Below are 17853 nucleotides of genomic sequence, written 5' to 3'. Positions count from 1 at the left end.
GATTACCTCATCCCTTTGTGAGTAGCCATTTGGCTGTTTGTTATATTATATTAAATGCATCCTTAAATACTGCACTTAGTCTGGCGCACCTTGTTTCTTTCTCCATCATTTAAAAGGATACATGTGGGGTAACAAACCAACTGATATTACCATGTGGACTTACCTGCTGTTTGCCCTTACCACTTCATCATCTTGTCTCTGTCTCTCATTATAGAGGTATTTGCTTGTTTAGCACCTGTCCCATATTTAAATCACCGTTCAAGTTGTGAATACTTGCAGAAGGAAAATCTATGATTATTTCCATTGTATATTAATCAAGTCAAAGTACAGCATACCTCTCTTCAATGCTTTGTAGACAAGTATTCATTTACTCACCATGCTCAGTTGCAGGTGCCGGCCTCTTTAACTCCCATTTTCACACCTCCTGGTCATGACCATGGAAGTTAAGTTCCTCAGCTTCCCTCCCTTAGCAGCTCAAAGAGGCCACACCTGATAAGACAAAGGTAGCGGGGCAAGTGATCTACAGCCAGCTAGGTAGCCTTTCACTGTAAAAATTGGTGTGCAAGCAGTTCGGTAGGAGCCAAATAATGTGGAGCTTCTCTGGAAGATCCAGCCACAGTGGACTGTATTACCATTCACAGGGCTTTTTTTCTGCGGAATTTTTCACAGCGGAATGCCATTCCACCACCTATAACTGCCCCCTCTGCTCCAACCTGTCATGAGTCATGATGACACACTAGCGCTGCACAGTCCTCGTATCCTTCGGCTCCCAGCATGGCAATGTACTGCAATAACACTGCCTGTGTTGATGCAGGAGGCAGCTTCTGTCCCTGCCTCTACTCACAATGTAGCATGGAGGAGCCCTGAAACTCCACCCAAGCTACAGCTCCTTGATCACCTGCAAAAAAAAAAGCCTGCGCATACCATATGGTCTGGAGCACTGGCGGTGGAAGAGGTGAGGGAGCTAGGAATGAGAAACGGGGGACGGGGGGAGAGGAGAGAGAGAGCACTCCGCAGAGACTGAACTGTGAACATGTGTGGGAGGATTTTAGCATGGCGAAGTACTGGGAAAACGTATGTGTGGAGGGGCAGAGAGGAGGGCTGGGAAAGTGGGGAGGATTTGTGCAGAAAGGAGGGCTGGGAAAGTGGTGTGGGAATTTGTGCAGAGAAGAGGATAAGCTTTAGATGGGGGTGCAGAAGGGGAGCAGAGATAATATGGATGGGAGTTCAGAGTGGAGCTGTGGACATGGGAAAGAAGAGGGGAGCTGTGGATGAGGGTTGCAGAGGTTAGGTGTGGATAGGGGACACAGAGGTGAGCAAAGAGATAAGCAGAAGTGAGTATTTGATGGTTACTTTTGGGGGATACTTGAGGGGGAAGATCAGGGATATATACTGGGGGACAGTAAAGCATACATAGTTAGTTACCAAGAGTATGTAATGTATGGTACTTATTATTAATGCTGTACTCTGTACAATGGGTTTTGCGTTACATACTCCTGCATTTTTTATGCTGGACTGCATATGACATATGCTTTACCGCTGTTCTTTTTGTGCTGGGCTGTATGTAATATATTGCTGACCCCTGCCCTCTGTACATAGGTCTATATGCTCCATATTTCTTAGAACAAGACAAGAATAACTTAGAAGTTGTTACAAGGTAAACAATTGAACAGAAACATTTAAAATGACAATGAATAAAACCCCCATGGATAGGTGGAGGCACAATGATGTGGAAAAGGACGTTGGCCTCAACAGTTTCGCGGCCAATACCGCTTCCTCAGGAGGCGTCCAACCATAACATCTAGAAAACATATAATCAGGATTACAATGAAACATTCATAAAGTATAGTGATAATAGATAGTAATATTTGAGTGTTTAAGCAATGTGTAGCAAAACTCACCAATAACTGACAAAAGTTATTGGTGAGTTTTTCTACACATTGCTTAAACACTCCAATATTACTATGTATTATCACTATACTTTATAAATGTTTCATTGTAATCCTGATTATATGTTTTCTAGATGTTATGGTTGGACGCCTCTTGAGGAAGCGGCATTGGCCGCGAAAGTGTTAAGGCCAACGTCCTTTTCCACCTCATTGTGCCTCCACCTATCCATGGGGGTTTTATTCATTGTCATTTTAAATGTTTCTGTTCAATTGTTTACCTTGTAACAACGTCTAAGTTGTTCTTTTTGTTATTTGTATTATTTTTTGTAATTAAATTAAACTGTATTTTTTATCTATGTCTTACTCTATATCTGGGTACCGTAATAGTCCAAACCTTTTTGGTGAATTAGGGCATTCTTGGAGTAGCCCTTGTACATTCTCCTCCTCTTCTCGAGTATACTAATATAGGATGATGGTAACCCTTCCCCACATGATACCCCTTGTCAACCTTTTGTGGCAATACTCCCTCTTGTGTGATATGCTGCTGCTCATAAATGCACAATACACACTCCTGAGCCCTGTGTGTTATGAAGTCCTGAGTCCTGTACTTTGCGTGTTACACATTCCTGAACCATGCGGCTTGTGTGATACACAGTTCTAAGCCTTTACTTGTTACAATGTTTTGCCGCTGCTGTACTTCTCTCCTCTAAGGAAAGTTTGTCTGGGGGTGGGGTTTAGCTGTAGTTAGGGGTGGGGTTTGGGCGTGGTTGGGGGCAGGGATTTGGGCAGGGAGGGTGAGTTCCTGCACCTATTTTCTGAGAAAAAAAGCCCTGACTGTTCATATGTGATGCCATTGATTACTGTGGCTAATACATTTACACTTTTTTAAAGAAAAGACTAGACATTAGTAGTGCAATGTATTTTATTTGCTTATTTGAATGGACATTTGCAATGCACATTGAATGCAAATAATTTTTATTATAACTCATGAGGCAACATGTCATTAGGTGGCCAAGTAGACATTTTTATGATTTATTCCAAATACTAACAATTGTTTAAATAAAAATGACACATGCTAAATTTGTTCATGGATTAAAGTCCCAGATATGTCAAATGGCACAAAAAAACAAATGAATGAGCTTTACATTAAAAATAAATAAAATAAATAATCCACATGGAATTAATCTTTAGGCGCTATAATAAACATGTTTCAAATAACACATGTAGAATTGGCAGATTCTTAAAACATCATGTTAATCCTTTGGAACGCATATATTGTACCCTAAGGGATCACTGTGGATTATAAGGATATTATAAGCTATAGAGTTCTGTATTAAAGTGGAGGGTTTAATATTAGAACAAGCTATATTACCCCATATCTAATACACAAATCACATTAAAGCATATTAAAACCTAAGAACAAAAATCTAATATATTGCAGCTTACCAAATGTGGTGGCTACTTTCTTTTACTTTTTCAGCCTCTTTTCCTTTATTTTCACCCAGTGATCCCTCCAGTAATATATTTCCTGCCCCAGGGTGCTGACCCTCACCTAGCATATGGGATCTATTGCAGCATTTTCACCGTGGGTTAGAGGTACAATAACCCACTTCTCTCCTCTTCTCTATAACATAAAAGGTAGGGTTATATAGTCCCTGGAGACCAGTGGGAACAAGGTAACTGATAACAGTGCAGCACAGACAGTGAGCACAAGATGTTTTCAGGTGAAAAGATTTCTGTCAGGATCAATAGGTGTTTTAATTTACTTTTCCAACAAATATAAGAAAACCCTTTTAATTATATATTTTTTGAGACCAAATGTGTCCAAATAAGAATTCATTTTAAGGTTTACATATCTTTAATTTCAACCTATGTATCCTATATACCTGGTCAAGTCTTTGTAAATGTATACAGTAATTAGTATTATTTGTTAGTTTTCATGGATTAAATGATGAAAAACTCTGTATTATAAACGGTAAGCACATGAGCTGTTACTTAGATAAATAAGACTATACAAAATCTTCAACAATGTCAGTAACTTTATCATTTACATTTGTTGGTACATTATAAGTCCTGTGTAATGTTTTATAATATATGTATATTTTCAAAAATATAAAGAACATTTCCTTTTCTTCACTCAAAAAGAACTGTAGACAAACAGCTAAGCACACAGGTAAAATATTTAAACACAAACTGCTTTACCCACCATTTGCACCTATGTAGCCACTCTTGTGATATGTCCATCTCTGCCAATCTACATAGATAACTCCAGGGCTTTTTTTCAGGGGGAACTTGGTGGAACTTAGTTCCACCAACTCTGGCTCAGACCCTTTGGTGTCTGCTCACCACAATCACTTGTAAACACAAAAGTCTGGTTTCTGAGTTTACAAGTGACAGCTCAGCACTCTGTGTGTAACCCCCATGAACTCTGCACTCTGTATGTAATGCTATCTTGATATTTAATGCACCTTTAAAACCCTTCTACTGTTTGTGAAATATGACCACACACACTATTTGATGTGATTTGGGGGGTGTGTGTGGGGGAGGGGTTTTGGGGGGTCGTGGTTGAGTTCCAGCACCTATTGTTCGAGAAAAAAAGCCCTGGATAACTCATAGAATGTATTTTTTGTAAGACTTTTTTTGCTCACTGTTTAAGCTTGCCTAAATAACTTACCCTGCTCCTTTGTCTTTATTGCCTGAATATTAAACCAACACTTCTGTATGATGAGAGAGAGCCACATTTTTTTTTTTGGTTCCTTCAACTGCAGTTTCTCTTTGACTGTAATAAGCTACAGAGAGCAACATCTTACAGTACCTATAACAACATCACGTTGCCCCTCTATGTCAGTTGCTACAGCTCTAGTTGACTGATTCAAAAGCACCCACTCTTAACCTGATTTCTGGTGTGTAGGGAATTGTGTATGTTAATGCCTATACACTGTAGATTTGAAAAAACACTGTTCTGTTTTCTCACACTTTTCAGGGTGCTTGCATAAATAAAATGTTTATAGATGGTCAATTTGAATGCTGTCTTTGCTTAGCAATTCATAAAGCCTTTTTTCACCAACAGCATACATCCAAGCTGCTGTCTAAAGGAGATTGGGGGTGCATCGCCAAAGGCACCAGAACACTCACACATCCCAATCAACATCTCCATCAACAATAGACAGATACTGAAAGTAGAAGAAAAAGCTTAATTAAACAAAGTTTAAAGCTTTGCCTCACACTATTGATAACCATGCTACATACAGTTAGCCATAATCGTACAGCTCTATCTGTGTGGCATTGAGAGGCTTGCTGCAGGTGATGGGAGGGAACATTCTTCTGCCTCAACAACAGATAGCACACCGGAAGTCAGAGGGTGGCATCACATGTTCATAAATTCAACCACCCCATTGTCTAGCCTCCCAAAGACGTACAGCAGACAAAGCTGTGTGATCACTTGACCGCTCTTAAGAAGTGTCAAACAGTATGTAGCTTGTTTTTTAGCAGTGAGGAGGTAAAGCATTAAAAAATTGTTGATTTTAGTCTTTACTTTTACTTTAAATGTGCTTTTTTAGGCAATCCATGGGCATTCTGGGGGATAGTAGACCTAGAAGATGTAAATATTGTTTTTAAAGCTAAGTATACACAGATAGTTTTTTTTTTCATTCAATTGGCGGGCGAGGTGGATGGAGGAATCCTCCATGCTGTGCTATTATATTCTGACAGTGGGACATCTCCACTGTCAGAATACATTGATCCACGCTGCAGCCCATTGGCTGCAGCAGCTGATCAAATTAAAGTTTTCCAGCAGTCTTGTTTGACAGAAGTCGATCTACAGATCCACTTCTGTTGGACAAGGAAGGCCACAAACAGATTGATCGACTTCTGTTGGACAGGGAGGGCCACACACAGTTCTAATTTTGGCCAGTATCTGCTGAACTGGCAGCATTTTGATCAGTGTGTACCCAGCTCTAAAATTATATGACCCTGGTGGGGATTTCAAATTATTCAAGTCATCAAAAATCCAATCTGACAGTTTTGGATAAGCTGACTCTTAAAACATTAATATATGTATCTAGAGATGGGCTTGGGCGTGTTTGGGATCCCACCTGCCTGATCCCACCTGGAAGGCAACACTGCACATGGCTAATCACAGGCAATGAGTTATTTCCCGATCTGTGCAGCTGCAGACCAGGAAATGTCTCACTGCCTGTTATTAGCGGTGTGCAGTGTCAGTTTCCTAGCAGGATCAGGCAGTTGGGATTCCGAACACACCAAAGCCCATTCCTATATGTATCCTACAAGATAAAAAAAAACACAAATGTAATGTATAGATATGAACATGGCCTCACAGAACTCTTTGTGACTCCGATATCATTATTATTAATGCTACCAGCTCTAGCATAACCAACAGCTGCATACAGCACATAAAACAGTAAGTTAATTTGCTAGCTAGTAGTTATTCACCTTCAACTGGACTTGTTCTGCAATGTTTCATTTCCAGCTCTATAAGCCTTACTATTACTAGTATTACTAGCTATTCTATGGCCTGGATAAATGAGAACCTTCAAATACTGTATAGCCAAAACATATTTCTTCCTTAGTTTTGGATAGCACAAAGTAATATTATTATTATTTTTTTATGAATGTATACTTACTTGGGAGATTCGCTCTATTTGCCTTGTGACAATGCTGCCCAGATAGGAGGTTATGGGAAATTTACAATTTTAGAGTTGTCACCAAAACATGAGGCGAGGGAAAATCTTCCAGTTGGGATACCTGTTCTGGTGACAAATATCCAAGAGTGTAATTTCTGTTACCTTACAGAGATTTCCTCTCACTTCTTCTTGTATCTCTGGGACAGGATGTAAAGTGAAATCTCTTCATCAAGGCACAGGGAGAAAAAAAAACCTGACTTGGGTTTTCTACCTAACCCACTCTATCCAAAACAGGAAAAAAATGGTTATACATACATTTTTAAACAAACAGAAAAGTTAAGGAAACAAACTGCGAACGTGGGTAGCATTAGAAAAATGTATGTACTTTTTAATGGATCAATATTTGTATGTGCAGCAATTTTATTACGTTTTACATGTCATCCAATGAAATATTAGGAGTAAACTTTTTGTTCATGCATGTTATTTTAAGCCATCACATTCCACCAGCCTTATAACCAAAATGACAGTTGTGTTTCTTAAAATAATGGGAATTTACCTTGACATAAATAATTGGACTGAAGCACTGTACTGCAGAGAGGTGTTTAAAAAAATGGCCTCCGATAAGTAACAAATATTTACATTATTGTCTGACATGACTTACATTTTTTTACACAAATATTTGAAACTGACCTAAGTAGTGAAAGTCCATTGGATCTTTTTGTTTTTTAAACACAGCTAACGCGTTCACTTACAACATTAGAACTGTTTAAAGATAATTCAGAAGTCCCAGGCTGCATTTCTATAGCCTCCTCTGTCATATCTAAGTCCATGCTAGTTAGTTCATGACCGTTTCTATAATGATTTAAATTAAGGTCCTTGCCATACATAACAGTTGATGCTGGATTATGATGACACTGGTTTTGTTGCAGCATTGTCTTTCTGCTACTGTGATACTGACAACGGATGTAGTTGGAAAAAGCTCTTCGATACGTTCGGTTGAAAAGTGTGTAGACTAGCGGGTTGATTCCTGAGGACACATAACCAACCCAAACAAATACATTCAATAGTTCCACCATGAGATCCTTATCACAGGCCTCTTTGCAAAGTACAGACATGATGTTTGTGATAAAGAACGGACACCACATGATGAGAAACAAGAAGAATACTATTCCAAGGACTTTGGAAGCTCTGCGCTCATTGTTAATTGACTGCATAGTCCCCTTTCGAAACAGAGCCCCCTCTTTGTTCACTGGAGAGTTCATGTGAGAAGTAGTCTCATGATTTTGAATCATTGAAATGTTTTCGGTGTTGTTGTCTTTCTTTAGCCCACTTAAGCTGTTCTTTCTCTGCTTTGGCATTTCCTCATACATGAACACAGTAGCTTGTTTCTGAAGCACCTGAATGGTCAGGCAGTAAGTAAATACCATGATGATCAGCGGGATAAAAAATGCCACAAAAGATCCAAGCAGTACAAAATTTTCATCATTTAATACACAGCTCCCGTTCACAAACACTCTGGAGTCATCTTGAAGACCAATCACTGGAATAGGCATTGAAATACCTGCAAAAAAAAATATATTTTATATGCTTTTTTTTATATATTGAATTTTAGAATAGCATACTAAACTTTTCAAATACTGTGAGCTGTGCTGGTAATCTGGGGCATTATTTTTATGTTTTATTTAATATTTTTTAATGAAACAAATACATTCAATAGTTCCACCATGAGGTCCTTATCACAGGCCTCTTTGCAAAGTACAGACATAAGAATAAAAGCAAAAAGAAGAATACAAAAAACAAAAATAGAAAAATGTAACCAGTTAACAGCAAAACCGGTTACGCAGGACCCAGCTGTGTAAAATATAATGAGAAATGTAGCACAACACCATAACATCACTCTCTTGGATCCAAGAAAATATGTTCCCCATCCACATAATAGCAACAGGAAATTGTCAAAAGGCAGAGTTACAGCTTGTCCCTAGACACTGGTCCCTGACAAATCACACAACACTGCTCAACCCAGCTCTACACTCAAATAAGAAATGTACAAAGGTGGGACTAACCATTTGTCTCAGATGTAGATATCCAGCTGCCCCAGACTTAATCACATTTTTTTGGGCAGCCCCATTGCAGATATGTGGCATTATAAAATGGTAATGCAGCACCCAAGGACAGACCGATATTTATCTCCATGCAGTTTGTTATCCCATTGCCATCATGCTTTATGATCACGTGCCTCATTAGGGAACACTTCATGGAGATTGATATTGGTCTGTCTGTAGGTACTGTGATAGTGGTCTTTCTGAACTGGTGGTGTGGACATGTGACATTTTTATCCCTTTATCCCCCATTGGGTCTATTGCTGCATTTGAATACCGCTGTTTCTGTCCTGGCTCTTACAGAGGAACATCCCCGTGGATGTGGGGTAGGATGCTTTGGCCCAGGCAGTCTTTGGTTTATTGGTCTGCCCGGTGCATCACCTGCCGCTTGATTTGATATGTTTGGTGGGATTGTTTTGTTTTTCTTGTTGGAACAGTGATTGTCACAGTCTACCCTGCAGCTTTCTGTTTGTGAAATTCTTGCCTCCTTCTTGTAGTTGTTTTGCTAGATCTGTAATTCCATTAATGTGCTGGTGGCTTTTGTGTTCACCTATGGGCATTGCCTGCTCTACTGTGGATTTACATCCCTTTCCCTTCTATTACTTCCTTGCCCACCTCCCAGTCTGCTTCCCTATATAGACATGTTTAGTGTAGCCTTGGTTTCTCTGTGCCTGGTTTGCCTTGTATCATTTGCATGCTGTGCCTGACTGCTCATGTACCAACCCTGGCTTCATCTACTATTTTTGCTTGCCTGCCCCTTGCCCTGACTTCGGCTCATTTCCTGGATTCTCTTTGATCTCCTGCCATATGTACCCTGCACATGCGAGTAGTCTCCACATTGTCAGCTGAGCGTAGCTGGGGGCCATGACACGGCTGGAAGTCCATCCCTACCATCAGGGGCCCTGCTGAAGAAGCTAGCAAGCTTTCTTGCAAAATATAATTGAGGGAGTAGAAAGCCAGCTTTAAATTCTTAATGTAAAATAGTGGTTTAGTGAGTGACCTAAAACCCTGTAATTTAGGTGCCTCTTATATAGAATTTTTTGTGTCTGTCCTTAGATTTTCCCAGGGAGTTGAATGGATTATCTGGTATGTGTATGGTGACTGCTCCACCTCACTTAAAAACTATTTTGGTTGGAAGGATGTGGAGCAATCTTCACTACTCCCTGAGTTCTATTGTATTTGACAATACTGCACCTACTGGGTTATGAGGATCTGCTGCTTTGTTTTATTTATTTATTTATTTGTATTTTTTTGTTGTTGTTAGTTTTATTACATGTGTGTTTTATTTAAAATTTATGGGGCTACAAATATGAGATACCATCATTTTGCACACATTCATTAGTTGATGCGGCCTCTTACTGTGAGATGTCCAGACCTTTGGATTATACATTGCATGCAGTCACATGTATATATGTGAAGAACGAAAAAAAAATGTTTTGTTTCAATACATTATTTACATAAATTAATTTAGTTAAATTTGTTTAATTCATTTTTGGAATTGTTGATTCAAATTCAATTCGAATTGCATTCAAATTTGAATCAAATTCAAATCGAATATCCATTCAAAATCAAATTTATTCTGTTTGAGATTCAAATTTTGGAAGATGGTTATATTCTTTCTATTCCATTCTATTCTATTGTTTTTTTCTATCCTTTTATTATCTATTCTATTCTTTTCTTTTATATTATATTATATTCACTTCTATTCAAATTCAAAATTATTCTATTCGAAATTCGAATTTCAGAAAACGGTTATATTGTTATATTCTTTCTATTCTATTCTTTTCTATTGTCTATTCTTTTTTTTTTTTTTTTTTTGAAAGATTTTATTAACCCTTTACAAAGTTACAGTAATCAAAACCTCAGTATACATTGCGGAGACATTTTAACATACATCTAAGGTAGACAAATCTTTAAAACAGCAATAATTGGAGCACAAATATTCAACGTATTATCAGCAGTATAAGACATGCATTGGAAGTGATCTGTCATGGTCAGTTTAGTCTACTTCCCTATGTGGGTAAAGTGAACCATAGGTAGGTGGATATGAGGTTCTACATGTATGTTTGTACAAGGGGTTAGTGGTGTTCGTCTGTGTTGGGCCCTGCCCAACGGGGAAGCGTGCACTGACAACAGCTACCCCCAGTCCCAATCACCCCTATAGGGATCTAACTGGGACCGAGGGAGGGGTTTGTATGTGTGCTTTAATGTAGTTGGAGCAGGGTCGGTGCACCTTTTGTATGTGTGAGCCCATTCATCTGGTATTTGGATCCTAGGCTCAGAAATGTAGGTTGTACCAGATTGAGTTAGTCTCTAAGAATCCTACTGGGGGGTTCTCCTATCTTAAGATGTCAGATAGATAGGAGTGTACATAAGTAAGCAAAATAATCGTTTAACGAAGTGGTTAATTGGGAGGTAGAGTTGGGGGGGATGGCGGTGGTGTACAGAGGGTTTATACAGTACATAGAGAGATTGCACTAGCTTGTGGAAGGTGAGTTAGTTTGAGGATTGTTATCCTGTGTGGATTCTCGAAAGTGTGTCCAGCATGCCCAGGTTTCCCTGAATTTTGTCGGGTTGTCTTTAGCCTGGTGTGTGAGATTTTCCGTCTCCGCTGTTCTATCTACTCGCTTGAGCCATTCTGTGATGGAGGGAAGAGAAGAGATTCTCCAGTGGAGTGGGATACATTGAGTTGCCGCATTTATGAGGTGTAGAACAAGAGATTTTTTATAGGATGATAGAGGGATGGAAGTGTGGTGCAGTAGGAATTGTACGGACGTGAGGTCTGGGGTGTATGTGGTGATTCACGTGATTAGTTCATAAATTTCCGCTCAAAATGGTTTGATGAGTAAACAGTCCCACCAGATGTGGTATAATGTGCCTTGCTCTGTGTTACGTCTCCAACATAGTGGAGAAAGACTGGGATGAAATTTATGTATCTTGTCAAGTGTTCTGTACCATCTAGATAGAAGCTTATACCTGTTTTCTTGGGTAGAGACATTGATTGATCCCTTGTGAATGTGGCTATATATGCACTCCCACTCTTCATTGGTTAGGTTTATGTTGAGGTCTGTTTCCCATTGTTTGACAATTTTGTCTTTATTGATATTGTGGGTCGAGAAAAGGAGTGCATAGATAGTCGAGATTAGGTGTCTATGGAGTTCAACGCTGGTACATAGGAGTTCAAAAGGCGCGAACTCTTTATTCCACTTAGTGGTATGTTTTGCATCTTGGAAAAAATGCCGGAGTTGTAAAAATGTAAAGAAGGGAATGTTGTATTCTGGGAATTTAGAGGACATTTCTTGGTGTGACAAAAGTTTGTTGTTTTTGAAGAATTGCTGAGCACTTACTTGAATTTTGGGAGGTGTCTTAGTCGGGATTAGTAGGGACAGGCCTGGTGGAAATTCTGGGTTATTGTCCAGGGGAGTCATGGGTCCGGGTGTAGGTTGTAAGTTCAATTTTTTGCAGGCAGCCCCGAATTGTACCAGGGTAGCATTAATGAGGGGATGTGAGGTAAGATCTTCAGGGACATGAATGCGATTGATCCATGGAAAGTGGTGTAGTGGAGTCTGGGTGAAAGATTTTTCAAGTTGGACCCAGTCTTTACTTTGTTCATGGACGTGCCAGTCAACTATTCTAGTCAGCAGACATGCCCAGTGGTATTTTTGGAGGTCAGGAAGGCCTAGACCCCCTCGTAGTTTGGGTAGTGTCAGTCTTTCCCAACATATTCTGGGTGTTTTGGAGGACCAAACGAGGTTTCTGCACATTCGTTTGTAGGACGAAAAGAAGGAAGGGGGGGAGTGTAGTGGGGATAGCTTGAAAGAGGTAGAGAAGCCTGGGTAACGCATTCATTTTTAAGATAGCTGTTCTGCCAAACCACGAGAAAGGTCCGGTTTGCCACTTGTGAAGGTCACCTTGGATGGCTTGGAGTACAGGTTGGAAGTTCTGTGCATATAGGTCAGTCAGTCTGGTACGGATTTTGATACCAAGGTAGGAGATAGTACTGGGTTCCCAGCAAAATGGAAAATTACTTTTGCAGTGTGTTACAAGTGTAGACAAGAGGGTGATGTTAAGGGCTTTTGATTTTGAAAAGTTTATTTGTAGATTAGAGAGTTTTTTAAACAGCGAGAAGTCTTTGAGTAGGTTAGGGATGGTGGTTACAGTGTCCGTTAGAAAAAGTAGGATATCGTCCGCGTAGGCCGCTATTTTGTATTGTTTATTTTTGATCTCGACACCTTTGATATCTGGATTATCTCTAAGCTTGCGGAGGAGGGGTTCCATGGTGAGTATGAAAATTAAGGGGGATAGGGGGCATCCGTGGCGGTTAACCCTGATTCTGGCAGTAGGGGATGAGTAAAGAATCAGGATCATCTGAACTAGGCAATGGGGAAAACCCAGCGCTTGTAGTGTTGCCTCCATATAATCCCATGCCACCCTGTTGAATGCCTTCTCTGCATCCAATGACAGGAAAAAGCCCTGAGTGGAATTAGCGGATAGCCAGTGATGAATTTACACACTTCCATGAGGGAGTGCGTAACATGCGGTATCAATCAAACATTAGTGGAGTGTAACGACAGAAGGACATGGGAGGAGAGTGTGGTGATGCAATTTGAGGATACACGTCTAATACCTGTCTGCGTGTCACCCCTGCTTCCTGAGTAGGCGAGCAGCTATTGGAGTTGCCACCTCCCTGTGGTAGGTACCAGCCAGTGGACTACTAAAGTCAAAATAGCAGGTGGAGTGGGGTCTATAGATGGGTAGATTATGGTCTCGTAGAGTTTGAGATAAAGATGCAGTCTAAGAAAGGCAGGATGAAGAGCCATTGGAGTCAAGTCATGTCTACATGGTAGTCTGGTCATGAGGGAGTGTACTCCAAAATAGGGAGGAAATGCAAGGGTGCACAAGGGAGTCCAGGAGTGTCTCGGTGCTTGTCATCGGTGAGGTATAGAGTTCCATGCATAGTACCAAGAGATACCTGAGACGCGATAGTGTAGTATCGTAGTCACATGGAGGGGGGCCCACCAGGGTGCCAATGTAGTCAAGCCTCTCCTAGGGCCGTGGATTTGAGTTGTTGTTATTACTTGACATTGAAAATCTTAGGTATCTCAATGTGTTACAGTTACCTTCAATGCCAACTAAGTCCTCCTTGAACCCTGGGGGTGTAGGATTAGTGGGTCATATTGCCTGTAGAAGTGGTGTTATCTCCGTTGTACCTTGTAGGAAGGTGACTTCCGTCTAGTCCGTAGGCATAGCAGGGATAGAAATGCGGGTAGTTCCTTCTGCAGATTCCTTGAGATAGAAGGGTCAGAAGTGAGTAATAAAATGGAACACGTGGTATCCTGTATGTGGCGGGAGGCAGGCCGTGGGGAGTTGTGGGGGTTGTAGTTCCCGCGTTGATTGCGCGATCACCATGGGGTGCGCCGGCGTATAGGAGCTGCCATAGCGTGGGGAGGAGTTAAGTTGGAGTGGAGACAATCTCATGAAGGGGTACCTTTGTCAGAGATTCATGGTCATGGTGGCAACAGAACACAGTCAATGTAAACAGCAGTCAACACAAACACAAAGAAGTCGAACGTGGCTAAACTTTAACTGTGGGTCACAGAGTACCTGTGGAAGGGATTAACGGTCCCTCTGAGCACTCCATGAGCTGGGAGAGGTAGTGGGGCTGAAATCCTGTCCTGTGCCACAGGGGGTAGTGCGATGAGAAGAGGCTGAAGGGGATCTTCTCCTCCGGTATCTGGTGTCTTGTGCCTCCATAGGTTCTTCAGGTGGTTCCTTTCTCACAGGGAAGCGGTGGAAGCCCGCATACCAATTAGGTATCTCTACCAGCGGCATGTTCAGTAGGTCACAGAAGTGGGGTAAATCTTCCGAGTGCTGCGCGGCCTTGGGAGGTGGCCGAGAGGCAAAAAGGAAATTTCCATTAGTATGGTATCCCTTTAGTGCGGAGGGCATCCAGCAAAGGTCTCAGGTCTCTGCGATGTTGTAGTGTGATGCCTGAGAGGTCCTGGTATATTTGGATCGTCTTCCCCGCGTGTACTATCTGGGACCGGCCTCTTGCCTGTCTAAGGATTTCTTCCTTAATTTTGAAGTCTACTATACAGCAAATAATGTCCCTCGGGGGCTCATCAGCTCTGCCTTTGGGTCTCAAGGCTCTGTGGATCCGCTCCATGTTAATGGGGGTCTGGGGTGGCCTGTTTAATAGGTTGTTGAAGAGACCTGTGACAGTGGGAGATATTTGGTCCCCCTCGATCGTTTCAGGCACACCCCTGACCCTCAAATTATGGCATCTGCCCCTATTGTCAAGGTCTTCTATATGCCTTTACATATCCCTCATTTGGAGGGCGTGGGAATCAATGTGGCTTGTGGTCTGCTTAAGCAGAGTGTCATGTCATTCTGTCACAGTTTCAACTTTATGCACCCTGTCAGTAAGCGCATGAATGTCCAGCCTGAGGTCTGCAATGGCAGCGGATAGGGTGTCTTTTATGTCTGCCGCGATCGTTCGCAGATCGTGGATGTTCAAATGAGGGTGTGGGGGACCCTCAGCTCCCTCCCTGTCTGAGGGATTTATCGGTGGGTTTGCGGGTGGCGTTCCTGTCAGTGAGGGAGCCGATTCCTGTGTAAGGCTGTGGCGGGAAGACGCCATGTTCCCTCTGCTTGAGCGGAACATATCAGGGATGTTGTGGCCCGAACCCCCTGAAATTTCACGGGGGAGCGGGATCGTGAGGCGGATGAGTTCTGCGAAGCTGTCCCCATCAGAAGGATGGATTTTGGGGTGAATGTACCTCTGTTAGGCGGAAAATGCAGCTTGTGGTAGCGGGAGCTTCAGACTCAAGTGTCCTTCCTCATGCCAGGTCAGGCCACCCCCCTCTATTGTCTATTCTATTCAATTATTTTCTTTTCTTATATATTATTTTACTTTCTATTATATTATTTTCTATTCTATTCTCATCTATTCTTTTCTATTCTATTCAAATTACATCCAAATTTCTAAATAATAACAAATTTGGCGGAATTTCAATTCAAAATGAATTGTAGTCACATGAGTTGGTCTGGCACCTGAATATACTGACAGGGTGTAAAAGATAGTGGCAGCTAACCTTTTTTGTAAAAACAAAGACATCATTAAAAATCTGACAGAGTTTATAATTCTTTCCTATTCTAATCAAAACTAAACTGGCTTAAGCTAAACGTTAAAGAGTCTAAGGTTAAAATTGTTGATATGTTGTTGACGTTTGTTAGCAAAGTAATTAAATATTACCTTTTTAATCCAGATTAGCAAAATTGTATGATGTACAATGTGAAATATAGGGGATATTATCTGTAAATAGGGGTTCTATTAAAACATAGCCATCAAGTTGCATGATATTTGTATGTGAAAAAGGTTGGAGGCATTCATTCATACAAAGACCACATGTATAATTATATGAGATACATTTGCTTATAGCAAATTATTATTTTTTTCCATTTAACACTAATTATTATATGCATGGTTAATTTCTAGTTCAATAAATAACAATTTTATTGTTTAGCATTGTACTCTGTCTACTTGGTTTAATTACTTCACAACATAATTGTGAAGTAATTAAAATAACAAAACATTGAAAAGGCAGACTAATCCAGAGTAATATATATTAGATAAATACTAACATACAGGATGAAAAGAGAAAATTGAATAGGACTCAAGAAAAAAAAATGCGCATTTATTCCATCATGACATTTACCCACAGGGCGAGGGACACATCCAAGAGTTAGGTAATACGTTTGGGCAGTTGAAAAACACTATGTAACTTCATTGATTTTCCATTTTGAATGTTAAGCTTAATGTCTATAACCTGACAAATATTCAGCCAAAAAAATTGTATTTCAGACCAATGATTTCAGCACCACTCCTAGCAAATGAGTTAAATGATATTGAATGCTTTTTAGAGAATTTAACTAGAAGGCTTCATCATTCAGTCACAATATAATTTTGATTTAGATTTATTTTCTTACTCAAATGTGACTTTGCCCAACTCCCATGTCTTATACTTTTCTGTTCACTGTTTGGGCAGATCGGTTATTGTTTACATCACTGGGTCATATGATGGGATGGGATCTCTTTGGGGAATGAAAGGGATGCATGCTCAAAAGACTTCAGGACCAAATAGGATAGTTTCCAGCTGAGGTTTTATGGTTTCCTCTGGTCCACACAGTATGGCTCTTCCAGGATTGTGGATCCAGGACTGTGAGATCTTGGGAGATGATGGAGGAGTCATTTAAAGGATAAATGACATAGTTAGTCTGACACAAGTCCATCTAGTTCAACCAATAAAGAAAAAACATTTTACAATCCTATATACACAATCCTATACCCACAGTTGATCCAGAGGAAGGCAAATTCAAAAACAGTAAAACATGATCCAAATTGCACCAGCAGGGGAAAAACGGTACACTTACTGGGAAATAAGGCTGTCTCAATGGAATGGCAGGGGACAAAGCTGAGCTATTGAAATACAAGCATGGAGGAAGCAGGAGGCGGAGCCTAGTGGAGCAGACATGCATTGTTAGAGCTCCGCACCGCTGAGGAGAGAAGAGAAGGACAAAGCGGAGCCTGCAGGCTCAAAAGGTATCCATTTGAACCTTTTTGCCCCAAGGAACAAACTGTGAAAGTTTGGGCAGGAAATATGGTACTGGGAGGAAACCGTGGCAGAAATAAAAATCACCTCACAAAGAGCTCACAGGCACTCACTGCAGCTGAAGCAGCTCCAGTCACCTCACAAGATACAGCATCAGGGCGCTCTCACAGACAGAAAATGTCACAGCAAGACTCTCCATTTGAGTCAGATACAGAACAAATCCTCTCACAAACTTCTCCACAAGCCTCCTCAGCATCCCCAGTAATATTATTACAATTTGAAAAGATGCTTCATAAGGCTTTAAAACAAACCTCAGGCCAAATAACAAAAAGCCTAACCAAAGAAATAAGAGAGCTGGGAAACCGCACCGCAGCCTTAGAAATAAAAATGGATGGAATTGAAATTACAACCCAAGAAAATATAACAGAATTGGAACAATTGAAAAAAGAGAATTTAATACTTCAAACTAAGCTTGAAGATTACGAAAATAGAGCCAGACGTTCAAACTTGCGCATAAGGGGAATACCTGAAACTGTGACAGACCTGCAATCTACTATTACTGCTCTATTACAAGAACTAAAGCCAGATATCCCTATTGAACGTTTAGAAC

At 40.7% G+C, this 17853-nt stretch overlaps 1 protein-coding gene across 6 annotated transcripts in view; it reads right to left on the bottom strand.

The window, feature by feature from the left end:
* Positions 1 to 2822: 2822 nt before the first annotated feature.
* Positions 2823 to 17853, bottom strand: part of HTR2C (5-hydroxytryptamine receptor 2C) — a 1278729-nt gene continuing 1263698 nt past the window's right edge. For all 6 annotated transcript variants that reach the window (XM_073599118.1, XM_073599115.1, XM_073599119.1 and 3 more), the window contains one exon: positions 2823 to 8093. In XM_073599118.1, the coding sequence (XP_073455219.1) occupies positions 7258 to 8093 (836 nt within the window). In that variant the 3' untranslated portion in view covers positions 2823 to 7257. The remainder of the gene's footprint in view (positions 8094 to 17853) is intronic.

Source organism: Aquarana catesbeiana, linkage group LG09 (assembly GCF_042186555.1).
Source record: "Aquarana catesbeiana isolate 2022-GZ linkage group LG09, ASM4218655v1, whole genome shotgun sequence".
Lineage (NCBI taxonomy): Eukaryota > Metazoa > Chordata > Amphibia > Anura > Ranidae > Aquarana > Aquarana catesbeiana.
This window is presented reverse-complemented; position numbering and strand designations above follow the sequence as displayed.